This window comes from Dama dama, chromosome 11 (genome assembly GCF_033118175.1).
Source record: "Dama dama isolate Ldn47 chromosome 11, ASM3311817v1, whole genome shotgun sequence".
Classification (NCBI taxonomy): Eukaryota; Metazoa; Chordata; class Mammalia; order Artiodactyla; family Cervidae; genus Dama; species Dama dama.
The window spans coordinates 89,537,961-89,565,424 of NC_083691.1; the positions used below are offsets into that span (position 1 = coordinate 89,537,961).

The 27,464-nt window shown below is 46.7% G+C and overlaps 2 protein-coding genes and 1 long non-coding RNA gene across 7 annotated transcripts in view; 1 reads left to right on the plus strand and 2 right to left on the minus strand.

The window, feature by feature from the left end:
• Positions 1 to 1,520: 1,520 nt before the first annotated feature.
• LOC133065043 (uncharacterized) lies at positions 1,521 to 4,733 on the minus strand. The gene is made up of 3 exons (XR_009694815.1): positions 4,642 to 4,733; positions 3,617 to 3,686; positions 1,521 to 2,390 (listed from the first exon to the last, which is right to left on the minus strand). It is a non-coding gene; the product is annotated as an uncharacterized LOC133065043 (long non-coding RNA).
• NAGK (N-acetylglucosamine kinase) lies at positions 4,707 to 26,631 on the plus strand. 5 transcript variants are annotated; one of them, XM_061155666.1, is made up of 11 exons: positions 4,707 to 4,852; positions 6,890 to 6,974; positions 7,129 to 7,227; positions 7,995 to 8,136; positions 8,914 to 9,024; positions 9,708 to 9,820; positions 11,030 to 11,117; positions 12,068 to 12,165; positions 12,674 to 12,752; positions 16,115 to 16,200; positions 26,353 to 26,631. In XM_061155666.1, the coding sequence occupies exons 1-11, from the start codon at positions 4,824 to 4,826 to the stop codon at positions 26,356 to 26,358; spliced, it is 936 nt and encodes a 311-aa protein (XP_061011649.1). In that variant the 5' UTR covers positions 4,707 to 4,823; the 3' UTR covers positions 26,359 to 26,631. The 5 variants fall into 5 exon arrangements, with proteins under 5 accessions (XP_061011649.1, XP_061011651.1, XP_061011648.1 ...); XM_061155668.1 differs by lacking the exon at positions 16,115 to 16,200 and having other exon boundaries at positions 26,353 to 26,630; XM_061155665.1 differs by lacking the exon at positions 26,353 to 26,631 and having other exon boundaries at positions 16,115 to 16,529.
• Positions 16,530 to 27,464, minus strand: part of PAIP2B (poly(A) binding protein interacting protein 2B) — a 40,262-nt gene continuing 29,327 nt past the window's right edge. The window contains exons 2-5 of the mRNA XM_061155670.1: positions 24,961 to 25,109; positions 23,349 to 23,525; positions 21,300 to 22,372; positions 16,530 to 17,016 (exon numbers count right to left, since the gene is read on the minus strand). Of these exons, the coding sequence (XP_061011653.1) occupies positions 22,316 to 22,372; positions 23,349 to 23,525; positions 24,961 to 25,098 (372 nt within the window). The 5' untranslated portion in view covers positions 25,099 to 25,109 and the 3' untranslated portion in view covers positions 16,530 to 17,016; positions 21,300 to 22,315. The remainder of the gene's footprint in view (positions 17,017 to 21,299; positions 22,373 to 23,348; positions 23,526 to 24,960; positions 25,110 to 27,464) is intronic.

Consider the following 27,464-nt stretch of genomic DNA (forward strand, 5'->3'; position numbering starts at 1 on the left):
AACATGCATAAAGATACAATCTCAAATACATGCCCTTGTAGATGAATTTAGTCACTTAGAACATATACAAATATGTAAATATATACAAATCTACATATAGATCAATACAAGCCAAAACATGCATATAAACACATATATAAACACCCTCGTGCCTAGGAAGAGGGAGTAAACCAACCTGATTTTCTGGGGTAGTTGGCTTGACCTAAGGCCCCCCTTTCAGAACCATGTCAGATCAAGGCAGAAGAGGCTTGAAAGGCAGACTGTGTACAATCATCCACACTTGCTTCTTTGGACACCTAACCCCTTTTGAATTGTTCCTGGTGGACCTACAGGTGTGGAAGAGCTCTTGCCTTCCAGCTACCAGCCTCAGAGTCCCACCTCCGCCCTTTACAGTAAGGCAGCCCCTCACCCCTCTCTCTTCCCCTGTAAGAAGCCAACTCCAGCCTGTCTCTGCTCTCATCGTAGAACAACAAAGGACAAGGTCAGCATGATCCCCACCCTAACTTCAATCCCTCCCCACGACTTCTGCCCTGCTCCTCATCACTTCTTGTTCATCTCTTGCTTGGGTCATTGCCCCAGCTTTCTGAGTATCTTCCTGCTCCAGGCTCTTCCCTCCCATTTATCCTGCTATAAGGAACCTGCCAGATTAATTATCCTAAAGCACAGTGCTGAGGTCACACGTGCCGTGGTAACTTCCCAATGCAGGACACATCAGGGCTCGATCCCTCTGAGGCCCCCTGACCACTTGTCCAGCACCCACTTCCCCAGTTCACAATTTCACTTCTATTTTCTCCAAACATCTTCCTCTCCCCAGTTTGTTCTGCAAAACGTCTCTGCTGTAGAATCTGCTCGCTTCCGTCTTTAGTTCACAGTAGTATTTACTACCTCTCATATTTGTGGTAGAGTGCTTTATAGTTTATAAGTACTCTTAAAACCATTCATGGACGTCCTGTTATATGCCTGATACAGAGGTTAGCCCAAGAAATACAGTGCTGAGTGAAAACAGATGTGGTTGTGCGTTCATGAACCAGGTCAACATACCCTTTTGAGTATCTTGGATCCTCAAACTCCCTGCTCCAAAATCATAAGTGGATTTGGGAGGGAGGATATTTTTCCACTATTTTACCTGACCCCTCCCCAACTCCGCAGGAAATATGGCCTCCCTGGAGTCATGAGGATTAAGTAGAGAAGACAGAATGAAACTGGCTTGCAGATTCTTAGAGGACTTTACCAATCTTGTGAGCATCACAGGAGCAGCTGCGAGGGCATTGCAAGGCCAGTAAAAGGGGCACTAAACCTTAAAAAGCTATACAGTCGTTAACACTTGTCTGCATTGCAACATCTTTATTTCCTTCCCATTACAGTAACTACCCACACCCATTTTAAGCAACATCTTTTATTTGTGTGAGCCTAGGCTAATTACTTTGATTTCACAGTTTCCTCACTTGTAATATGTGGTTAGAAATCTGATATTTTCATGGGGTTGTTGGAATGATCAAATGAGATAAAGATACATAAAATAACTTTATAGAACTTTAATGTACAACACAAATGGATAGTCATTTATTCAACACAGTTTTCTTCTTTAAATCAATCATATTTCATAAATAGGTACTTAACAACTTTGAAATATTCTGGCCCGGATGGCTAGGAGACAGGATATAGAATAGCACAGTGCTAGCGGTAAAGAATCTTTCTGCCAACACAGGAGATGTAAGAGATGCGGGTTCAATCCCCGGGTCCCCTGGAGGAGGGCATGGCAACCCACTCCAGTATTCTTGCCTGGAGAATCCCATGGGCAGAGGAGTCTGGTGGGCTATAGTTCATCAGGTTGCAAAGAGTTGGACAGGACTGTAGCAACTTAACATTCATGCACATGCAGTAGAAATGTGATTCACATATGTAATATTTAAAATTTCTAGTAACTATATTTTAAAAAGATAACAGACTGGCAGAATTTATTTTAATAACATCATTTTAATTCACTATCTCCAAATAATATCAACATGTCACTTGTGTAAAAATTACAGGAGATACTTTTATACTCTGTCTTGGTACTAAATCTTAGCTGTCCTATATTTTACACTCACAGTGCATCTCATTTGGACTAGCCACATTTCAAGTGCTCAACAGTCACGTGTGGCTACTCTGTTGGACAGCAGACACTAATTAGCAAGGCCAATAAAAATTAGTTAAGATCCATGCAGTACTTTATGATTTCCACAACCCTTTTGATACATAAATCCCGTGTAAGTCTGAGTAGGTGGCTGTTTAACATCTCCATTTCATAGAGGAAAAGAATCAGCAATTCTGTGTACTTTGCTCGAGGTCATCCACTAGCAAATGGTGAACTCAACTCTTATCTTCAAACCTTTCTTGTGCTTCCTTTTCTAACAAGAAATACAAAGGGAAACTTTAATATTATCACATACATAGATCCAAAGGCTCATTGTACCAAGGCATGAAAAGGAACAGTTCTTTCAAAATCTATCTACAATTTCCTCTTCAAAAATCCTGCCAGTTTAATCTCACCAGAATATTTTACTTCCATTATCCTAGAAATGTGTGCTTTGGATAAACACTTTCCAGGTCTGAAGTACTATGGATGTAAATGATACAGGTGGGCTTAAAAAAATCCTACCTGTCTCTCAGATACTCTCTATGATGTAGGGGTCTACTTTTAATTACTCTTAGGGGTTAAACTGAAGTGTTTCAGAGTCCCAGATAGGTAAGAAGTGAAAAGACTCCTCTTTTCTAGTTTTTTTTTTCACTGTTTAATGGATTTATTTTTTCCATTTATTTTTATTAGTTGGAGGCTAATTACTTTACATGGTAGTAAAGTAGTGGTTTGTAGTGGTTTTTGCCATACATTGACATGAATCAGCCATGGATTTACATGTGTTCCCCATCCTGATCCCCCCTCCCGCCTCCCTCTCCATCCCATCCCTCTGGGTCTTCCCAGTGCACCAGCCCGGAGCACTTGTCTCATGCATCCAACCTGGGCTGGTGATCTGTTTCACCCTTGATAATGTACATGTTTCGATGCTGTTCTCTCTAACCATCTTTTCTAGTTTAAAAAGCACATATGCCCCAAATGTTCAAAGTATAAACAGATCCAGTTGGCTGTCAGGGGAAGAGGCGCCTAGAGCTGGGTTTCTTTTATAAGATCGGCAGGCATGTCCGGGAGATGGGGGTGGGGAATTTGGGATAGGTTAGCTTGAGAATTGCCCTGCGAAGTCCCTCTCCCTAGACTGATGTTCCTGAAGAGATGCCAATGGCAGCTGACTGCCCTCCTAGCCCAGGTTGCTGCCCAGAACCGCCTGGAGATGCCCATGGAGGCGCACAGGTGCCCCAGCTTGACTCCCAGACCGGACTAGTATTGTCCCCTTCCGACCTCCCTTTCCCTGTCCCCATCCCTATAAAGAATGAGAGCTCAGTGGTGTCTGGAAGGTAACAAAAGGCTTCTAAAACCTGTCAACAACAAATAATCAGTCGATCTAAGAAAGAAATGGAAAATTTTATTCGCGCCAAATTTGCCGATTATAACTCAAGAAGAGCACCTCAGAAAGCTCTAAGAATTGTTTCACCTGTTAGAAGTGGAAGCACAGGGATTTACCTGGTGGCCCAGTGGCAAAGAGTCCATGCTCTCAGTTCAGGAGTCCTGGGTTCGATCCCTGGTCAGGGAACTAGTTCCCACATGGCGCAGTTAAGACCCGGCAGAGCCAAATAAATAAATAAATGTTTAAAAGGAAAAAGAAAAGAAGTCAAAGCACAGTAATACAAACTGTTTGAAAGACAGCTGTACATTAAATATTATTGACAGTTTACAGAATCCAGATCTAAGTGCCATGTGACCCTCTATCAAGAATGAGTGTTATCTTTAAGAAGTCATCTTACTGATGCCAGAATTTTGCTCTTTATGGTTAAGCAGATATTTCTGCCGAAGGGGAGGTTCGCAGAGGCTTGGTCCACGCCTAACGCAGATACGCAATGCACAATAGGTGGGGGAAGAGGAGGCCAAAGGGCAGATAAAACCTTGAAAGTTTACATTTTTCTTGCCAAAAAAAAATACGAGTTTTTTTTTACAAACCAAATCTGCTAGTTTGCCTGGCATACTACAGCCTCCAAACAGCCTCCACAAAGAACCCAACATTCTCTGTAAGACAGTAAAAACTGAACGCTCCCTTCTCGGCTTACAAGGACAACCTGGAGAGCTTTCTCGGTTTCCAGCCCGCTTCTAGTTACTCTCGGTTACGAATATTCACACAAGGGAAGTGTACAGTGTGCGTGGGTACTCATGGGCGCATGGTGTGACTCTGCCATCGCCGGGCTTGTGTTGGGTTGACCAGTGCGATAATTCTTTAAGACCTCCAGTGATCCCCAGTCCCATATCGCGAGGCTCTGCCCCCGACCTGCGTCACGGTCGGTTTCACCTACAGTCTACGTGGCGCCCAAGCTTTGCGCATGCGCGAGGCGGAGCTGCCACCAACTTCCGGGCAGAGAGGGGCGAGCGAGGCAGTGATGGGTCTGGCCTGAACGCCCCTTTCGGGCTCCCCCACTTGGGATCCCGTATCCGTCTCCAGAAGCAGGGCCTAGGAGGTGGGGAGGAGGCCTGCAGGAGCCGCCGCGGACTGCACTTACCCAGCCGGGCGCACCAGCCAGACGGGCCGCTCCGGGGCTGGGGCGGGCCGCGGCGCCACGCCCCACGCACGCGCACGGGGAGTCAGCCGGACCGCACCGGTGTTCACGTGACGCGGGGCGGTGCCCTGCGGACTGGAGGGAGGGAAGCGAGCGGCGGGATCCGCGGTGGCGGCAGCAGCAGCATGGTTGCGCTGTACGGGGGCGTAGAGGGGTGAGTGCGGTCCGGAGCGGGGAGGCCGGGAGGGGCGTCCTGGGCCACTCTCGGGCACGACGAGCGGGGGTGAAAGGAAGGCCGTAGGCGGGCCGGCAGGCTGGTGACCTCCCGCCTCCGTGAGGGTTCGGCCACCTGGGCTCTGGGGCCTTGAGGAGGAGTGTGTGCAGGCGCAGCGGTGCCCTTGGGTGCGCGGTCGTGTACTTTGCAGGCACTGTTTGCCACGGCCACACCCCGGGGTCCCTCCTTTGTGTTTTGTGGCGGAAACACGCCCCTTTCTCCCACGAAAGACCCACTCCATCGGAGTTCTGCTGGAGCAGCTCTTTTTTCCTTTTTCCCCATTCCTGCTCCCGAGAGTTTTGCAGAACAGGTGTCGGGTGTGAAGTTGCTGGACTGGGGGTGGGGAGCGGGAGTGTGGTGGAATCCGGAACAGTGAGCTTTGCCAGAAGGTATCTGGGATTTAAGGGACATCACAGGTGGCGCAGTGGTGAATCCGCTTGCTGCTGCAGAAGACGCATTGGATCCCTGAGTTGGGAAGATCCCCTGGAGGAGGAAGTGGTAGTCCGCTCCAGTCTTCTTGCTTGAGAATCCCATGGACAGAGGAGCCTGGTGGGCTACAGTCCCTAGGGTTGCAACGAGTCAGAAGCGACTGAGCGCGGGGACACACAGACAGACCCACGACCTAAAGCTGGGGTGGTCGGAGTGCTAGCCTGTCCTGATGTCTGAAACCTCTCCATTTTTTTTCTTTTTTTTTTTTTAAATCCTCTCCGTTCTTATTGGCACTTAAGGCTCCTCACCCTAGATCCAGCCCTCTTGTTCTTGCATATTTCCTGCTGGGAAGCTTGTCTGCCAGACTTTTTGTCAGACTTTTTGTAATAACTTTTCTCCTCCGTATCACTATGGGCAAGACTCTTGCCCTGTCTGGGCTTCAGTTACCACATGTGTGAAGTGAGAAGAGCGATGAACAGAATGATCGCCAAAGTTCCCTGCCAGTGACAACATTCTATGAATCTGGGTGTGTCAGATCAGAGTAGAGAGTGGCTTTTGTCTGAGCTAGAGCATTTTTTAATCTGAGCTTGGACGACGACTACAGCAGTCACATCTCACTGCAGACACATACATGGACCCTAGAGTCTTTTCTTTCACATGCATGGTTATGATCGATCTCTCCTGCCCTGTATCTATTGCAGTTTTTTAAACTAAGTACAGAAGTTTGTGTTCATCCTGGTCATAGTCATGTGTAACATACAGACTTTTTTTCCAGTTTGTTAAGTTCTTTGGGGACAGTGTGCCACCTCATGCATTAACTACCCCTTGAAACTTCTTGTCATCTTTGAGTTTGATCAGCAGGTCTTCAGTGTCCTCTTCTGATAGTCCTAAAAGTACTGATCAATAAAGAAACATACATCACACCACCACAGACCTCCCTCCAAAACTACCATGTCCCGGGATTTGACCATTTAGTTGCTTAAGCAGGTATTAACTCTCCCTCCCATCTGGTCAGTGTCTCTCACAAGGGTGTCTTAAAGACCTTGGCAGCTGAAGCTGCTAAAGGCAACCTGTAGCTACTGTGAGAGAAGTAGAGAGACATGCAGTTCCTTTTATCTACCTGTGCCAGGTGTGAGGGTAAATAAATGATCCAGAGCTTGACCCCATGGAACTTAGAGTCTAGTGAGAGGCAGACAGGAAAACAGCTTAACACACTTAATACAGAGGAGTCCGGGGTGAGTGGGGTGGCGAACAGTGACACGGCTGAACTAATGGCGCTGTGGTGGCTGGCCACACATCAGAGGTTTCAAGGGCAAAGGGTCTTGGAGGATAAGTAAGATGCCCCCTAGGGAAGCTGAATGGGAACTGCATTTCGGAAGTCCAAGAGAATAGCAATCACCCAGCCACAGAGGGAGGTTTGGGAGTGTTAACTGGGTTTGCTAAAACTATCTCCCTCGCACTGGGCTCTGCCTGTGACAAGGACTGCACAGGTTTAGCTGTATCTGCAGGTTTTTGAGTTAAGACTGAGTGCCCCCTTGTGTTCTGTAGGGGAGGCACACGATCCAAGGTCCTTTTACTCTCAGAGGATGGGAAGATCCTGGCAGAAGCGGATGGACTCAGCACAAACCACTGGGTAAAGGCCACACTGAGGGGACGAGTAGGCTTGATTGTGGTTTTATCCTTTGTAACTCCTGTTAAGGTGGTGGCTGGGGGCTCACTTAGCAGCCTTTGGGGCAACACAGGTCATGCACGCCTTTGTAACGCCTCCTTCCCTTGATTGGGGCCAGCTGATTGGGACAGACAAGTGCGTGGAGAGGATCAACGAGATGGTGAACAGGGCCAAGCGGAAAGCAGGGGTGGATCCTCTGGTTCCTCTCCGAAGCTTGGTGAGTCTGGGTAGCGCTTGGGAATTAGGTCACAGCAGCGCTGAGACAGTGAGTTTGGACTGGAGGAGCCTGGTGACTGCAGAGGGAAAGACACATACATTCTTGTGGCTGCACTGTCACCTACAAGCCACAGGATTGGAAGAGCAGAGGGCTTTGGAGAGCCTTGAGGCCTTGGTTTGAATCCCAGCTTTGTCACTCAACATCTGGGTGACCCTCGGCACGTTACTTATCTTGTCTAAGCCTCAGTTTCCTCATTTGGGAAATGCAGATAACAGTAGCTACCTCAGTTGCTGGGAAAGTAAAATGACATGATACATCCCAAAGTGGTTCGCACAGAGCCTGAAGCATGAGCGCTGGTTAAATGTTAGCTAGTATTCCTGGCTCAGAGCTTAATCTCAGGTCACTGTAGCGCAGGCTTCTCCCTGGATGTGTTCGTGAGATGTCCTGCAGGCCTGGCCAAACCCCATGCATTCCAAACCAAGCTCCTCTCTCCTCTGCTTGCTCCTCTGCCTGGTTTTTCTGAGGGCACTGTGTCCTTCCCAGCTCCAAACCTGGCAGTGTTGACTCCCTTGTCTTGTCCATGCTCTGTCCCAGTTCTTGCAGCCTCAGCCTTCTGCTGAGGCTCTGTGGGGTGGAAGGAGGACTGGGCTGCATGAACAGGGAAGGCCCAGCTGTAGAAAGCAGGGGCAGTCATCAGGAGGGGAGGGGGTTGAGAAAGGAGCTGGGTCTGGGCCTCTGCTTGCTCGCTCACGTCCCGCGTGGCCTAGGGCCTATCCCTGAGCGGTGGGGATCAGGAGGACGCGGTGAGAATGCTGATGGAGGAGCTGAGGGACCGATTTCCCTACCTGAGTGAAAGCTACTTAATCACCACCGATGCCGCCGGCTCCATCGCCACAGCTACGCCGGATGGTGAGGAGGTGGAGGGAGGGGTGAGGTTGAGAACCGGTTTTCTTGGGGAAGCCCCTTAGGTTTAGCTGGCAGAACTTGACTTGCAAATGTCGGGGGAGCAGCCTCCACCACGGCCCCCACTCCTTTCATTAGCAGAAGCTTGCTAGAGCAAGGACTGGGCAGAGGAGGGAGAGCAAGAAGGGTGCCTTCATAGGAAGTGAGAAAGGAGTCAAACACGGGAGTCCACTGCAGAGGAGGATTGGGCCGTGCAGTGATGAAGCTGGCTGGGGGCAGCGACCAGTGCTGAAAAGACACTGGGAGGAGCTCTGTGTTGGGAATGTAAAAGCTATGGCATCATGAGATGGCCTGTTTTGCCAGCTGTACCATCTTGGAGAAGTTACGGAACTCTCTGAATTTAAATTTCCTCATCTGAAAAATGGGGATAATTGTCTTGAGGTGGTTTAGGGTCTTGAATGAGTAGCACCGTGTGAACGGGGTCTCACACAACCCCTGGCACACGGCAGGGACTTGGTAAAGCAGGTAGTCACTTGAAGGCTGGCTGGGCAAGGAGACACAGACTCGGGTTCCTCTTTGGAGAAGGGCTCTATGTGACTGAAGTTCTTTTGAGACCCAGGCCCTCCACCTTCAGGCAGGAAACTAGCTTGGCTGGGTTTTCTTTACAAAGCTGGGTGGTGATCCCTTTGCTTGGGGCTGGTTTCTGTCCTTTCTCTCCTCAGTCGGAAGCTGGGAGCTCTGTGCAGAGCCTCGGCCACGCTGAGCCTCCTGTGCCCTTTCCAGGTGGGATCGTGCTCATCTCTGGGACGGGCTCCAACTGCAGGCTCATCAACCCCGACGGCTCTGAGAGCGGCTGTGGCGGCTGGGGCCACATGATGGGAGATGAGGGCTCAGGTGAGCTCACGCCGACTGGGCCTGTCCCAGGGTCCTGGACCTTCCCTCCCTGCAGCTCTCCATCTTCCTCTCCCCTCAGCCTGAAGACCCCTGGGGACTCTTGGGGGGAGAGCGCCTGAATCTGAGCACAGGGTAATGACTAAGAGATCGTAGAGATGCAGTTGCTGGGTGAGTGGCAGGCCCTGCTCTTCAGCAGTAACTTGCACCCTGAACTCAGATTCATGCCTCAGCATCACAGCTGTTGCTTACCTCTGTTGACCTTTGGAGGGAACTGACACTATGAAGGTTAAGGTCATGGATGTCAGGCGATGCATGCTAGTCTGCTAGTGGGAAAAGGGTATAGAAACTCCTCCCACCATCACTTCTTTATAGGTAGCAGGTGTAATGTTTTCATGAAGGCCGTTATGGTCTGGTTCCTGGCAGTGATGACAGTGGTTTGAGGGGCAGCTGGCTGACCCAGCCTTTATTTGGGGATGGGAGCGGAAGTGACACAGCTTCACTTGTTCTGTCTCCTCCTCCAGCTTTCCCTTATGTGGATCAGGTACAGTTTAATTAAAGGACCCCAGACTGGGAATCGGGGCACCTAATTCTCTGTAATACCCAACCCCGTCTAGGTCTGAGTTTCCTTCCCTGTGAATTTGGGGAGATTGCCCTATCTTCTTAGTCCTCTCTGCTCTCTGCAGCCTACTGGATTGCACACCAAGCAGTGAAAATAGTGTTTGACTCCATCGACAACCTAGAGGCGGCTCCTCATGACATTGGCTATGTCAAACAGGCCATGTTCAACTATTTCCAGGTACTTGCACCCAGTAAACATGCCCGTGTGGATAGGACAGCGGGAGACTGAGCAGGAGTGGGTTCGGGAGAGGGACTGGGTGGGCCAGGGGAAGTCAGGGTGAATTGTGGGTCAGAGCTGGAGGACGGAGAAGTCGTCAGTGGGGACAGGATTCAGAATGAGGTGGGTGCTGCTTTCCCCGAGTGTCAGGCATGAGAAGTGGGGCCAAACTAGACTTCATCCTTGGGCAGCTAGACTCTGCGGGGAGGTGAAGGCAGATGCCATTTTAGGCTGGAAGGAGAGGTGCAGGGTGAGATTGGGAGCCAGTGCACACAGACCCAGGGGCAGCAGATTCGGTCTGCCCAGGTATGCTGGACTGTGAGCCACCTCTGGCCTGTATGGTCAGGGAGGAGAGCGGTTAAAGAGGTGGGCAGGGAGAGCTCTTGGGAAGGTACAGCCTCCCACCCAGGGCGGCAGGGATTGACTGTCCTAGTCTGGGCTGTGCTCATTTGCAGTGGGTTAGGAAACAGTTGCCTTTAGCTACACTAGAGGTGGACGTGGGGAGGAGAGAAGGGAAATCAGTTTATTTGATAGGCTTCTCTGGTTGAGGGCCCTGTGAGCAAGCAGGGCTCTCACCTGACTCAGCAGATTGGTTCTGAACTCCACTAATATGTCTGCTCCTCCCTCTCTTATCCTTTAGCCATTAAGTTGTTACAAAGATTAACTGATAGGGTGTGTGACATGCTTAACATGCTCAAATTTTTGTGCCTCTCCCCCCTCCTCCCCCACTTCATTTTAGTAATGTTATCTAGGGAGTCCCTCGTTCTTTGGGACCTTCAGAGGCGTCACAGGTGTGTAAGTTTGTTGTGGTAGAAGATGGACCTGTGGTGAAATAAACGTGTGGGGAAAACAAATCAGTTTCTTTCCGATCTACCCTGTGACATTTAAGGGAGAGGTGTGGTGAGCAGTCGTCCTTAGCACCTGAGTTCTTTAGTGAGACCAGACTGCTCAGCATTGTGTTCCAGCGACCCTTAAAGAGCAGTAGATGCCATGCTGGGGAAAACAGAACTTTTCTCAAACGACGCATCTTAAATCCTTGTACTCTCTCAGGCTTAAACAAATATTACTCCAGCTTTTCTGACAGCAGAGACGGCAGGAAGGCCACCTGGGTGGGCAGACTGGGAATTTCCCTTTGCCTCTGCTGACTGTCTTGTGCCCTCTGTCTCCCAGGTGCCAGATCGGCTAGGAATCCTCACCCACCTGTATAGGGACTTCGATAAATGCAGGTTTGCTGGGTTTTGCCGGAAAGTTGCAGAAGGTACTAGAGATGGGGCAGGGTTTTATCTGATTTTGTTCTGCAAAGACCTTCCTAATAGGAGGATGGAGTAGGATTCAGATGGGGATTGGAAGTCAGTTTCCCTTTGACCAAGTGACCTTAGTTTTCTGCTACCATGGGCCTTGGTACAGTAGGCCATAGGGTGGAAGCAGAAGGATGCTCAGGTTGTGTGGACAGGTGTTTCATGCTGCCTGTTTCTCTTCTTGACAGCTATCAGGGCTCGTGCAGGCTGTATGTCTATATCTGAGACATTCATGAAGCAGTTGTCCTTTGGGTGAATCTATAACTTTGTTTTTTAACCGGTGATACCCAGAGGACGAGGGGATCACAGAGAGGTTAGGCACATTTGGTTAAACATCAGGAGAAGTTGAGCGAGGTCTCGTGTGTCTGCACATTGCTTTTTCTCCACTGTACAGGCCATACTCCTATAATTTCGATTCCTGCAGCCTCAGGGCATTTTAGGGCCCCCTTAGATCCTGCTGGCCTGAGGCCCTTTCAGAGCAGAGCCAGGAAGGGACTGGGCTGACCAACAGCAGACTGTTGGAGGTGGGTGGCGGGCCCTGGCAGCCAGTACCAGCTATGCTCAAGTTCTGGCTTCCCAGAGCTGAGAGACCCTCAGAGACAGACTGAGTGACTCAGTGAAGTTAGAGACAGACCAGGCACCGGGTGGGCTCCTTTCTTGAGTGCCTGGAGTGAGCCCCCTCTGTGCAGGACACTGTTCTAGGGTGGAAGTTCCTAGTGGGGGGTGGGGGAGTGAGGACGAGAGGCCCCCTCGGAGGCTGGCTTACCCACCCGTCAGCAGGCGAGCCTCGACTCTGACTGAGCCCTCGGCTGGCCATGGTACTCCTCCAGGGCTGCCCAGCAGCAGAGAAGGAGAACAAGACGGCAGCTCCCTCGGTCCTCACCCGCTCCATTTCCTCCTCCCTGCCCAGGTGCTCAGCAGGGAGACCCCCTTTCCCGTTACATCTTCAGGAAGGCCGGGGAGATGCTGGGCAGACACGTTGTGGCAGTCTTGCCGGAGATTGATCCGGTGAGTTGGGGAAACGGAGGTTGGGAAGCTGCTGACCCACATCCGGCTCTTTGCTGTTAGGATGAGGTTGTCCCTTCAAACTCTGTGTAAACTGGATACAGCTCTAAAGTAACTGAGGATATGAAGAAAATTCTGTGGGAAGTCTGTAACCAAAGCAGGGTTTGGTTCAGTGCCTGCCCTTCGAGGCTGGTCCCTGGTGTTTGTATCTGTAACAGATTGGTTGACCGTCGTGTCATGCTGATGTGTCTGGTTCAGTCCTGCTTCTGTCCCTTCCCCTCCCTTCTCTTTCCTTGCTCTCTGTTGCTCTTTAACCCATTGTTCCTTTTCCTTCTTTCCTTTGCCTTTTTAAATCTATTTTCCTCCCTTTTTTCTTTTTCCTTGAGTCCACCTTCTGGCTCTTGGCTAGAGGGAGAATGTCTAGGGTAGGTTGGGTTGGTCCTAAGAAACTGCCTCCTCTGGCATCAGCGAGGCTTGGTCGCCCCCAATTTCCATTTCTGCTTTCCGCCAGGTCTTATTCCAGGGAGAGATGGGCCTTCCCATCCTGTGCGTGGGCTCTGTGTGGAAGAGCTGGGAGCTGCTGAAGGAAGGTGAGCGTAGGCTGGGGGGCCCTGTGGGGATGGGCAAGGGCGAGGGATGGGGCTGGAAGGCGGGTGGCCTGGGCAAACTGCCTGCCTCAGGGAGGACTTGGGACCTGGGCCCCGAGGCCTGGACAGGCTACTGATGTCTCAGGCCAAGACCCTCAACCGTCACGCTTCCAGGGAGCCTTTGTTCACTGTCCCGTCCAGCTTCCTTAAACTCTTAAAAAGAGTTCTTTTACAAAGGATTTACTAAATAAGCCCCACCTTTTAAAAATTAAAGACAGATCTAACTTGAAGTTGGAGCTTCTGACCAGCATGTCGTGACAGCCCAGTCATCATAATCCTACCTAGAAGGACAGAAGTGTGCCTTCTGCTACCTCGCAGCTTGTGTAGGTGGCTCTGTGGTTTTCATGACACTGCAGTAGCTCTAGGACCCGACGGAACCCCCAGGCGGCAGGGGGGCCGCGGGCTCCAGGATCCCACAGCCATCCCTGGGCTCCCACTACCGGCTGCACCATCTGTGAGGGGTTTGGCAGGTGGCTCCCCCACAGGAGGCCTCCGAGCCTGGGCCTCTTCTCTCCCTCCCTCCGTCCCCACCTTTTTCCTGGTCTCTTATCTCTGTCCTCTGCATTCTTTGCTCCAGGTTTCCTTTTGGCACTGACCCAAGGCAGAGAAATCCAGGCTCAGAACTCCTTCTCAGGCTTCACCCTGTTGAAGCTTCGACACTCCTCCGCCCTGGGCGCGGCCAGCCTTGGGGCCAGGCACATCGGGCACCTCCTCCCCATGGACTACAGTGCCAATGCCATTGCCTTCTACTCCTATACCTTCTCCTAGGGCACCGGCCCTGGCTTTATCCTCTCTAAGCAAGCCCAGTGGACATTGGGTGCTGGAAGGCGGAGGCTTTTTCTCCTTTTCCTTTTTTTTGGTAAAAAAGAAACACATATAAAAGAAAATAAATGCACTTTAACCACTCCCCAGCTGGATGGTTATCAAGCACATTTGCTGTGTACATCCTCAGCTTACTTGCCAGCAGGTATCCCAGAGGGCTCTGAAATGGTTTTAGCTCGGGGTGTAAAGCCCCCCGCTCAGGTGCTTGACCTGTGGTCTGCAGTCTGCTCCCCACGCGGTTAGATAATCCATCTGTGTGCTGCCCCCGCCCCTCATGCTAGAAACTCATATGCTGATCTCAATTTTCTCCTGTCAATCTGGGTAAAAATCCCTTCCTGACCATGTTTAGTGGAACAAAGTGTTCTCCATGGGGAACATCACCAAGAATAACTTGAGACATATCGTAGCCTGTCTTGATAGTTCCTGTAGGATTTAGGGGACAGGAGACAGTTCTAATCTGGGATAATTGTTACCTCGCTGGATTTGGTACTTATAGGAAAACAGCAGTTTGCAGTTCTTCTGCTTGAAGGAGTTCTGAAGAGGTTGTGAGAATGGCTGAGCTCCAGGAAGGCCAACTAGACGCAGCTAGGGCGACGGCTGGCCTGGCTCCCGTTACAGGGTGACACTTCCTGTTTGTCATGTGGCACTGGGAATGAGCCGCCGAGGAGCAGACACGATTTCCTGTCCTCTGGATACTGCAGTTTGATTGATGAAAACAAGCCCAGAGATTCCTGTTCTGTCCATGCTGCACGGAGAAGACTGAAGACAGAATCTTGAGCTAGAGTGGCTGCCTCTCTGGGTGTCTAGATCGTAAGCTGTTAGCAGGCACGGATCATGTCGTAGACATCAGTTCTCAAACTTCTGTGCATCAGTTATTGATGAGCTTGTTTTAAACTTAGATTTTTCCCCGTTTCATAAGCTGATTCAGTGGGTCAAGGATGAGGTGACATGGTGTTTTCATTTCTACTAAATATTTCGGGTAATTTCTGCTGCGGAGGTCCTGGATCTGCCCTTGAGGGAGCTCTACCCAGTAACTTTGGCGTTCTTATTAGGCTTATTTCCCAAGTCAGATGACACTGTTAACTTCACTGTCTAGAGCAGAACCGTGAAGCAGAGCTTCAGTCCCATCAGCCTAGCTCAACACAGTAAGAACTCAAGCCAACTCCCTTCTGGAGGGACAGTCAGCTCTCTAGGTACGGTTCAGACCACTGGGGTCAGCTCTCCGTCAGCCTCCAGTGCATCCTCTGCCAACAAGCGTGCGGAGTTGGGGACACAAGCAAAGTGCCTTTACTCCATCTCAGTAACACAACTGATGAGCCACAAACTTTGGAGACATCTTCACATGATTGCAGGACCAGGGTCTAACAGTATTTTGGATTTAGAATCTGAAACTATTGGTGAAGAATTTAAATAAAACATATTTATGTTCTTCAGGGAACAGCCATCACTTCATACTGTTGTCAGGGCTCCACTATTCCAGTTGAACAGTGGAGGTCTTAGGAGCACAGCGAGGAGCACAACTTGATTGACTTTAGTGCCAACTCATAAGTGCTCACTAAATGCTAGTTGAGAAAATGAAGGCAACACTCAAGTGTACAAGGTCAGACGTGTTCCTGTTTCCTTTGGCCAAAGGAGATGTGATGGGGTAGCTTATTCTCCTGTCAGGCTCTGTAACACAGACGTTGCGTACAGGTCATAAGTGATTTTTAATGAGATTCTCCTTTAAATTTATATAATATCCTTCCCTAATAAGATAGGATAAATGAATCGAATTCCATACTGCCAAGCCACTTGGAATGCATGTATTCACCTGAGCTCAACAGCCAAGCAAGACAGCTGGGAACAAAAACTGCACTTGAAGAGGCCAGCATTGCCTCACTCTACCTGCGTTACCTCGTGGACAGCATGCCCTCATCTGCGCCACCCAGTCGGCAGTTACTGAAATGTCTGCCAACTGTGATGAGTGCTCTGAAGGCTTTTAATATAGATTAAAAATGAATGATACCCTTATACTAACAAAGTTTGGTGAAAATATGGGCTGTACTGTTTACAGTATCTGTACTTTATTATACTTAGTTTAATGAAAATTTTGAATGAAAGTTCTAAACGATACACATCTTAAACGCTGGGAATCGTTCAGGCCCTGTATAGAATCAGTATCTCAAAAAGCTGTAAATAGGCAAGTCAGCTCAGATTTTTAGAAACCTGATTGTAAGAAGGAGGCAAAGAAAGGCACTCAAAACCCATCAGCTAGGGTCTGAACTCCTGATCTTTCTACCATATAAAATAAAGCCTCTCAGGGCATCAATGGGAGGTTCAAGGGAGGTAAACAGTAACAAACTAACCTCCACAAGAGCAGGAATGATGCCTGCTTATTACCCTCAGCAGCCCTGGTGCCTAGAACAACGCCAGGTACCTAGCAGGCTCTCAGACTTGTTCAGTAGTTGCAAGGTAAATACAGAATCCCTTTAATTGTTTTCTAGAGAGGAGCAAGTTTTGCCCAGGAACAGGAAAAATAACACCTATCCTTCAAGCTCAAGGATTTCCTGTTAACCACCTCTGTTCAAAGGTACTCACATTATTGCCAATATTACTACCATGTATTAAGTGCTGATCATATGCCAGGCTGTCTTTGAAATTAAATGTGGTCAAATTTTCACAACAGCCCCAGAAAGAAGGTGTTAATACCTTGACAGATAAACAGGTTCAGGCCAGAGGCACTAAGTGATGGAGATGGGATTCACTCAGGTCCGACTTGCAAGACAATGCCCTTAATACTTTGTAACTTTAGAGTGGAAAATTGTGCAACTAAAACTGATTTATATTGAGACAAAATCACACACCCCTCCTCTAATATAATGACCCCACTGAAGGAAAAACAGTACCACTGCCAGCAAATGCATTTTATTCTCATTTTAATGAGATTTTCAACAGCTGCCACTTTGTTTGTATAGCAAATTTTTTAAAAAGTAACTTTTTTCCATTTTTGATATTTTTATGAAAATTATTTTCTTCAATTTTAAAGCTCTGCCCCTCCCACAAAGAAGTATTAACAACTACCATGTAATGTATACATAGGGAAAAAAAGGAACAGAAACAGCTTTTAAACACCTGAGAAATAGGGAAAAGGTCCAAAGTCCAAGCCTGGGCCTGCTGGAGGTGCTGAGCTGCCCTGGCCTTGTCAGCACTTCACCATCCACACCAGCAGATGCACAGGTCATGCACAGACCGCTGGGATGTACCACAAAGTTCATTCCCTTTCTCCTCTTGACGGCTTCTGCTGGCTGGCCTCTTCTTAAATCGATCCAACAAAGGCAGCACGATCTTAACACATGTTCAGCTTTGTAATGGAAATAACATTAAATTCAGAGATTCCTCTGTCTAGCTGAGGAGATAAAAATATCCAACACAGTATTGATGGTTTCATTTCTTTCCACTCAAATACATGCTCATTAACTTGTTAATTATCAGATGCTTCAGAAGCCTGACAATAGACGGCATGAAATTTTCATACAAAAAATAAGTTGCAAAATTATAAAAATTTCTGCAGTAGTTCAGGCTCCTCATGGAGCTTCTGATGACAGAGCTGGTTCTGATAAGCAGTTCCTTTGACAGGCACAGCAGCTCCCCCATGAATCCTATGTTCTCAGGGTTCCATTTAGACCCCAAGAGGTTGAAATCCAAGTTTAGTAAGACTCCCTGCTGACAAAATGTGGTATATCCATCACTGGAATATTATTTAGCAATAAAGAACAAACTAGTAACATAAAATACATGTCATGGATTAACCTCAAAAATACACTAAATGAAGTAAGCCAGATACAAGAGACCAGATTGTATGATTCCACTGAGATTATGTCCAGAAAAGGCAAATTTATAGTAGTAGATTAGTGGTTGCCTAGCTAGGCAAGTACCATGGGTGCCATGTAAACAGACATGAAGGATCTTATTGAGGGGGATGAAAAGGCTCTGAAACAGAATTGCATGTCTGTGCCACTCAGGAAAGTTACTAAAATCACTGACTTGTACACTTGAAATGGGCGAACTTTATGATAATATGCCTCAATAAAGGTGTTAGAAAAAAAAGTCCCTGTCTTGGAAACCACCCATCAAGCATTAAACATTTCCAAAGGCCCACAATCAACAAGAGAGATTCTTAATTAGTGTTGAGTTACAGAGTGAAAACATTTTCCACAGCCTAGAGTGTTCCCTTACTATTTACAGTATTAAAAGGGAGCCAGTAAGAAGGTAGGGCTGGGAAAGAAAGCTCAGCAGACCTCACAAATGAGACTCCTGATAACAAAACATAAAGAGCGTCTTTCTTGAAAGATGGTGCATCTGTTCCTTTGTAGATTTCTCTTCTGTCCCCTGGGGGTAGGGTGATAAAGCTGTGACACCCTGTAGAGATCAGTGTAGTTAGCTGTCTCACTGTATGACACCCCCTGTCCCCTGGCAAAATCTGGGCTGTGGATCGCTATGGAGGACTGGGCAGTGAGACCAGGTAGAGCTAGTGTGGTAAAGAACCTGACTGCCAATGCAGGAGACTTAAGAGGCTTGGGTCCGATCCTAGGCTGGGAAGATCCCCTGGAGGAGGATATGGCAACACACTCCAGTATTCTTGCCTGGTAAATCATGGACAGAGGAGCCTGGTGAGCTATAGTCCATAGGGACTGCAAAGAGTCGGACACAACTGAGGCGACTTAGCATGTACACACGAATAGTGTGAACTCAGGACGCAGTGAGCCATGTACAGAGGCCGCGTAGGAAACCTGAATATGTCCCTGGGTCAGCCTCCTATTCCCCTGTCCTTTGTCACTAGTGGCAGCTTCAAGATGGGAGAAATAGAAGATTAAAAACAGAGGGGAAAAAAACCTTACTAAATTGTGACTAATCAAGCCTGTGGATGAAATTTGCAACGCAGCAGAGCAGTGACCGCAGAGAGTAGTACACTGTCTACCACACGGGGACCAGGAACCAACATCTGTGTGGGCAGTGAGAGGGGAAACGATCCACATGGTTCACATGGGTGACTGTGGGCAAAGGCAGGAGGAAACCAACATTCCTGATGCTCAACAGATCTCAGCCAGTCCTCCTGCTCTCTCCACCCACTTCCCAAATGAATGAGCTCTGCATCTACCCCAGAACAGAGTGGCCAGGGATATACAGTCTTTCCCAATTGCTCTCCAAATCTTGGTCAAAACTGTCAGGTCTCTGGCTGAGCTCATACATCAACATAATCCAAATCAAACAACACTATTAAAGGTAATGCCAGGACCCCTAGCGAAGAACACTTGCGCCCTCCCATCTCGGCAGTGTGGCGTCCTGGGCTCCTGTGTTTATATACTGGCTCTGCAGATGCCAGGACCCCTAGCAAAGAACACTTGCCCCCTCCCACCTCGGCAGTGTGGCGTCCTGGGCTCCTGTGTTTACATGCGGCTCTGCAGCAGCGCTAATGCAGAAGTTTCCTTTGGTTACTTCTTCACACAACTTTCCTCCCTGACATACATGGATTTACACTCTGAGGTCAAAGTGTTTGACTGACCTTACTTCCCAGCATCTCCAAACACAAGACAGAACTTTGCCATTATAGTAATACACAATTTGAAAAATGCTGATTACCTCTAAAAACACTTTAAAGTCATAATTAGCATTGTAACTTTAATAAAAGAGACCCCAGCTGTTTTGACTTTGGAAACTAAAGGTGCTGCAAAGGTCCAGCCTTTTCTTTACAATTTTTTGGGGTTTGACCTTATGTGACACCCTAAAGTCAACTGCCGCAGTCAGAAACTGGCCCAAAGACCCAAAGCTGCAGGTGCTCAGACCTAGACTGTATCCATCAAATTCTCTGTTGCAGTTCAAAGGGCTGGAGAAACTAAAAGGCATTTCTTTTTTCTCCTTGAAGAGCAAGAGATAAAATACTTTTCATTTTGGAGTTGAAGAGTCCAATAACCACAAAATCAATCACTAATAAAATAACACTGGGACCAGTCAGAATTACCAATTGTTAAAAATACATGTTCTGTTTCTATACTTAAACTTCCAGTTGCCAATAAAAACAAAACAAAAACTAAAAGAGTAGTGACTTAAATTCAACATCATAATCATCACTTAAAATAATACCAGCCTCATCCTGAAAAGGTAAAGGTATCTAGTCTGGCTTGCATCCATAACCTCCCCTAAGAGGCAAAGTCTGAGTCCAGCCTTTCTTCACTGAAGACCCAGTAAGACCCACATGCATTTCCTGCTAAGGAGCTGGCAAACTGACTACAGCTGGACCTGTGGTCTGGGTGACAATCGTGCTCCCACCTCACAACATAAAACAGATGGAGAAAAGTTAGAATGCAAGAGGAACCATCAGAAGCACAAACATACACATTAAAAAGGAGGTCACATGCTAGCCGCTTCCTGATCCTGGGATCAGCAAACTGCATCTCAATAGGACTGGAAAGGCCAGTCCTCAGGTTTCACTGCTTATCTGGCAGGAAGCTTTCTTAGTCCTGACCAAATATGCCTTCTGAAACCACACCGACATCCAAGACGAAACCCCACAGCAGGAGGGGAAGCAAGCCACTGGGACCACACCTAACAGTTAGCCTATCCTGTTGTCAGAAGGGCACGCCTGCGTCAGGGTGAGGGAATGGCTCGATGCAGATCCCTGAAGGACTTCCCAGACCAGGGGCCACATAAGAAAATCCGCGGTCCTCTTTGTGATGGAGACACCATGGTCTAGAAAATGGCTCCTTCTGCAATCCCAACACACTTTCACCAGCCTTTAGAATTCTGAGCTTGGACAAGTTAATGCAGACTGAAGGAGGAACAGCAGTCCTGGAAGAAAGAGACCTCTGTTTCTACACTTCCAAGGTCCTCGCCTTATCAGAGGCAACAATTCCAGCTGAAAGCTGAAGCTGAAATTAAGACATTTCTTTATTTGTAGCCCTCCCTGATCACAAGTTAAAAGAGTTCCATTCTCTCAAGGTAGAGGCTTTGCAAATTCAGGATCCCATCTGGCAATACGGGCTCATATTTCAATCTGACGTTAACCTGCGGCTGTTAGAAAAGTCAGCAAAGGACCTCATAAGAAAAAGGAGAAATTCTTAAGTTTTCCAGACCCTAGCCCTTTCCTTCCAACCTCTGTCCCATAAACACATACTGAATTTACAGACTTTATTCAAGTTCCATGATCTTTTCCTGACAGGCTTGTCATATATGACAGTGGCGGTCATACAGAGGGGCCACTGTTCTCCTCAGGCCCCTGCCAGTCCTCGCCCATTCTGGGAGAATGGCCAGGACCAGAACGCTCTTTTTCAGACCTGACTCTGCCACCAACCTCTCCAGCACACAAAGGCATCTCCTGGTGCCCAGCTTAGTTCCTTAATGAGTATCAACAACAACAACCAAAACATCTGTGACCTGTGGGCAGGAAAAGAATATACCCAGAAAGTTCAACCTAGAAAATGCAAAAAGCTGGGTGTGTGGGAACAGCAAAATTTTATAACTGCTGAAACTGTCCCGGTGCATCACACAGTCACAGGGTCAAGCGGGACTCACTCTCCTAGGCTTTTCTGGAGTCCTTTTGCATAATTCTGTAAGGTGGGGAGGCGCATCAAACTGAACAGAGCTTCTTGCTAGCGTTCTGAAAAATACATGGGCTTATAAAAGTACACAAACCTTTCTAAGGAAAGTAAGATACAGGTGGACCAAGTCTTCACAGGGCCAGGAAAGAACTGTCAAAATAAATTTAAGACGATAACTATCAGGATTCAAGGATGATCTCTCCAGACTGAAGCTGATGGCCAGCACTGCATGCCTCTCACACACCTTTGGTAACAGTCTCTTCTTAAAAACAGAATAGGGTTTGGGGCAGAAAGGAGACAGGGGATTAGACACCATGAGAGTCGAGGTGGCAAATCCACCCTAGAGCTCTTTTACCTTGTAAATAATGAGTCTGACGGTAGCTGTAAACAGAGGCTTAAGAGTAGGTCAACAGTAAATCAATGACTCAAGTGACACCACCATCCCAGTCCTCTCCTTCTATACTTTCATTAACCATCAAAAGGTGGTTGATGAAAGCTGGTTTATCAACCATCTAAAGTACTGGTAAACCAGTACTTTTAAGCCTGTGTTTTCTTGAACGGGGTTCAGGCAAGGAGACATGAGCTCAGCAGGCCAGTGGTAATCCCAGCACATTGCAGGAAACCCCCAGGGGTCGGGGAGCTGTATACTCTGGTTTACAACACCTGCTTCTTCCAACTGTCCCTCTTCCCATCCAGCTCAACAGACTGAATATGTAGTGCTCCAGGTGTTCACTGCCCTTGGTAAGTAGACAGCAGGGTGGGTAGGGCATCTTTAAACACCCAGATTTTCTTGGTCAGCTTATTCTTTTAAACACACAGCAGAACATTCCTGATGAGGGCATGGGGAAAGATTGCAATTTCCCTAAATCGAAAAGCTAATAAAAACAATAGGAAATTGCTTCAAATGAAAGTCAGTAGAACAAAAGAGAAATACTCAGAGGCTTGTAGAGAAAGACCGAGCACATCAGTTACTCTGCTCACAGTGCCAAGCTAAACCGCTGTTCCCTTCCCCGCTGTGCACCCCCTGCCCATCCCCCCCTCAGCTCCGCCTTCCTGTGCAGCGCTGTCCCCAGAGGCGGGACACACGAGTCCTCAGAGCTTCCCATCAGCTCAGTACTTCACTCCTGGTATAAATTCCTTGGCATCCGGGTTCAGGTTACTTTTGCTCTGAAATAAGAACCAAGAGATAATAAATCCCAAGGCAAGCTGCACTTTAGCACTTTAAAATTTATTTTCTCCTTGCTTCTGTTATTACCAGTACCTTCCTCTCAGCCCAAAGGAGAGAAACAAACAGAATTCCTTGCAACTCAGGCCGTTATTACTGGACTGTTCTCAGTGGCTCCTGATGGACTCAGCCCGCTGATAACCTCATTTTCTCCTCCCTGCTTTAGACTCCTGTTCCCTTCATGATGCTTTCATTAGAGGCTTGTTAACTTGGACTCAAAAAATAATTTTTCAGTTCACAAGTACCTTAACTCAATGAAAATCAAAGTACTCCATCAAACTAGACTGGTTACCACAATCCCTATATTATTTTTGTCTATCCTCTCTTTGGTTAGCTACTCTCTTTAATCACAGGATCTTGATCTAAAACCTCAGCAAACTGCCAGGCAAAATCATTCAGACATGAATTGTGCAAGAACAATGTCACTTATGGAATTCTGACATTAAGTAAACATGGAAGGCAGGGAATTCATTTATCTGGTCTTCTAATTATAAGTGGAAAACAGTCTGTTAAAGTATGTTCCTTCCAAAATGAACCAGCAGTTTTTATAAGAGAATCATTCAAAACTATAAATACAGATTTGAGGGACAGTAAAAGAAAAGGACAACAGTAAATGATAATTTGAAACCAAACCTCTTCCATGTTCAAATTTTTATCCTTAATCCCAATTCTGTTTTGAAAATCCTGCTGGAGAAAACGAAAGTTTGTGATGCCGTAGCAATCACACTTCCACAGTGCTTTCAGAGGTGCAATGCGTCTTCAGTGCACCCCCTTGTTAATGCCCAGTGATGAGGGAAGAAACAGTGACTGAGAGGGCGCCAAAGCTTGCCCGAGGTTGTTGGGCCAAAAACAGAGACTGTGACTCCAAATCCTATATTCTTTTCACTATGTCACATGTGGAACTACGTATGCTCTTACCAAAATATCTTCAGAATCATGACCATCACTGACCGACAGTCCATTCAACTGTTGTTGCAACTGTCCCATGGCCTGAGGCAGGTCTCGAGATGGAATAAACCAGTCTTGGTCTTCCTCGTCCAACATCTCCTGAAAGCAGCGGTCCAGGAATTCTTGCTCCTGCAGCTCCTCCTCCACCTGGCAAGCAAAGGGGAAGAGCTCAGACTTAACTGTCCCAGTGGGACTCACACTTTCTAGCTTTTTTTCTACCTCTTTCTTTCAGAGGTTATTACTTTGCAACTAAGAATGATCTTGTATGAGATCTACTAAGAATTATGATGCTTCTAATGAAAGGCTAGAAAAAAATATAACTTTTAGTATTTTCAATCAAATTCCATAAAAAATAAGACTGAGGAAATAATCAAAATAGCAGAAATTCCAGGTCTTCACAGATCTAATACACAGATATTTTTCACTCATATAGCACTTAACAGAAAATCATTTTAAAGCTTGACATTTTTTTTTCAATCTTATTGAGAGGCAGTTCTTAAATTTCCCATTTTACAAGTATGAAAAGGGTCCAGGAACTATGTAACTAGACTACTATGTAACTATGTACTAGACTACTACCTGGACAATGGAGATTAAACCAAAACCAACTCCCAGCTTCTGGTCCACATTTCTAGTAATAAGGCCCCTTTGGGAGAAAAATACTTTCAGAACCTTAGAAAGATATAAAGAACACTTTCTGGCATACCAGTAGAAAATTCTTTCAAAACAAGAAGAAATAATACGAATGTTTAAACAACTTGCATATTTCTGAAAAAGAGTGTCTTAAATCTAAAGCAATATATAGTAAGGATATTTTATACTTCTTTGCAGACCTGTTAACTCTTGGTAAAGAGTATGCTTCACTCTGGAGACTAGTGTGATTTTAACAGGCCTCCCGCTTCATGTTTGGCCATCCCCTTCCTGCAGGCTGCCTGGTGACTGATTCACATTTTCATATGCCACCAGCAGAGGGCTGGTCAAGCAAAAATAATCACCCAAACTAGCTAATATAGTTGAATCCAAAGGAAAAGTCACCTGTAGCAAGACTTCCAGGTATCCTACAGTTGCCAAATGCAACTGTAGGCAGAGCAACATGATATGATGGAGGGCATCAAGTTGTTGCAGAGTCACCTGTCTACCTGAAGTGCTTACCTGGGGCTGTTAAAACTACAGAGATATAAGACAACTGATTACTGCCGGATCTTTGTGGAAGCAGTCTAGCCTTCCCCCACCAAATACACTCTCTACCTCAGACTTGCATTCTGCCAGTCCCTGAGTTCCTACTTGGGGCATGCCAGGCTGGTCTGTCTGCACACAGCTACTGTTTCCCAGAAGCCTACACCAGAACACCATGGCATTAGATCCTCTTTTAATTAGCATGATAGAAAAATTTCAATATCATCCTCCAAGGTATCTTCAGTTTGGTCTCTTAGCAACTGAAGTTGCTTTTTGGTCAGCCCTGACCAGGCTTCTACGTATTTTCAAGTTATTCTAAAGCCAATGAACACATTTCTCTTTTGACAGACTGATGGTAAAATATAGCTGCTGAACTACATGTATCACTAGCCTTTCACTTCTTTACCTGTCTGTTGAAATCCTCTTCATTCTCCATCCACATGTACTCTGCAAATGGGTTTTCCTTCTCATCATGTCCATTTAACACCTGGTCCTCCTTGGATTTTATACTGGATGATGTATTTGCCACACTGGATCCATTCATTATGACAGAACCTATACAGGAGCAAAAGAAAGGATAAAATGATACAAGGATCAAGGAAATGAAAAGATTCTTACAGATGCTTCTGATGTTCTAAATCAAAGTTGTCAACTACAGATAAACAGAAAATGCTAGTCTGTAACTAGTTACCTATACCGATGTACAATTCTTTAAGAGTTAAAAGAAAAAACATCTCAGCTTAGTTAGCCTTTCTAGGCAAGTGGGATGGGTGCTGGGTGGGAGGGGACCTTTTCAAGATAAATTTCTGTAAGTTCTAGAACCTAACCAAGATCATAGCTTCCCTAACATTTAAATAGGTAGAAAAAATACATTCTTAATAAACATTGTAAACAGCTGCCCCCTATTTTGATTTTTTTGTTTTCTTTAATTTTTTTTTTTTTTTTTTTGCTTGTGCTGGGTCTTAGCTGTGGCATGCAGGATCTTTAGTTTCAGCATGTGAACTCTTAGTTGCAGTATGTGAGATCTAGTTCCTTGACCAGGGATTGAACTCGGGCCCCCTCCACTGGAAGCACAGAATCTTCGCCACTGGACTACCAGGGAAGTCCCTATTCTGATTCTTATTAAGCTCTGTTTTTCTTTAAAACCTATTTCAAAAAATAATACATGTTTATGGAGTTGGTGATGGATGGGGAGGCCTGGGGTGCTGTGATTCATGGGGTCGCAAAGAGTCGGACATGACTGAGCGACTGAACTGATCACACTGGAAAGCAAAAAGGAAAAAAGTAAGGTCATCAGCTGTCTAACTATACAGAGCTAAAAATGATTCACAATGTGGTGGATATAAGCTTGCTGACTTCCCCTATGTACATACAGACACATATACACACACCCATTCCCCAAGCACCCATTCTTATAGTAACAGCATGATGCTCCATCATTTGCTCTTTCTCACTTCCATATTAATAGAGACATTCTGTCAGTTGGTGTGTTTCCAATGTTTCTGTATTATAAAGGTGGGATGAACTTCTTGTGTTCATTTCCTCTAATGATTTTCTTAAGATGATTCCTAAAAATAGAACTGCCATATAGGAAAGAATGCTTGTTTTTTTAAGGCTCGTGATTTGTTGCCAAGTTGCCATAAGAGTTTAAATTCCCATTGGTATTATGTAAGTGGCTGTTTCTCTGCACTCATGAGTATTCTTTTGGCTTCCAAATTCATTTTGGTACGCTTGCTATCATCTGGAATGTATTTATTTTCAGTTCTTTATTTAAAATTTAACCATTCTTCAAAAACAGTTGTAGGACTTTCCTGGTGGTCCAGTGGTTAAGAATCTGCCAGCCACTGCCGGGGACACAGGCATGACCGCTGGTTCAGGAAGATCCCGCAGGCTATGGGCCAACTAAGCCCTCGCACCACAACTACTCAGCCCAAGCGCCTAGAGCGCGTGCTCTGCAACAAGACACGCTACTGCAACGAGAGGCCCTTGTGCCGCAACTGAAGAGTAGCCGCCAGTCGCTGCAACTAGCGAGAGCCTGGCACAGCAATGAAGACCCAGCACAGCCAAGAATAAATAAATAAAAACTTAAAAAAGCAAAACAAAACACTGTAGTCTTTACTCTCTATAGTACCTCCCCTAAGCACTTGTAGGTGATGAGCATGGTGTTAACATTACTTAACTATTCTGTTTCATATGTATAATTTTTCTAGATTCTCAACTCCTGAAACACAAGATGAAAGTTTTTATATTTTGTAACCTTCCTCAATATCAGGAACTCCATAAATACCCATAGATCATTGTGCTTAGGCAATTTTCCCTTTCTAGCCTGTCTCCTTTCAATCTCAGCTCAGTCCTCTATCCAGCGCTCCCGGCGGCATCTTTAAGTTTTAATACATTATTTTCTCACTTATTTCTGTCTTGGTAACATTCACGAAAAAGTTCCTCTCTGCTTCTGGGTACAGTAAAAGTTACTGAAGTTTTTTCAATTTTCAAACCTGTTATAAACATTAGAAAATATAATCTTAAAAGACAAAGTACAATAGTGAAGAGTATTAAGAATAAGGGCTTCTCTGGTGGCTCAGTGTTAAAGAATCCGCCTGCCAACGCAGGGGACACTTCCATCCCTGGTCTGGGAAGATCCAACATGCTGTGGAGTAACTAAGCCCGTACGCCTCAACTATTGAGCCTGTGGTCCAGAGCCTGGGAACCACAACTACTGAGCTCACACACAACTACTTAAGCCCATGTGCCCTAGAGCCCATGTGCCACAACAAGAGAAGAAGGAATAAGAAGCCCGAGCACCACAACCAGACAGTAGCCCCTGCTCACCCCAACTAGAGAAAAGGCCAGTGCGCAGCAACGAAGACCCAGCAAATAAAACTGTATTAAAAAAGATGGAGAAATAATTCA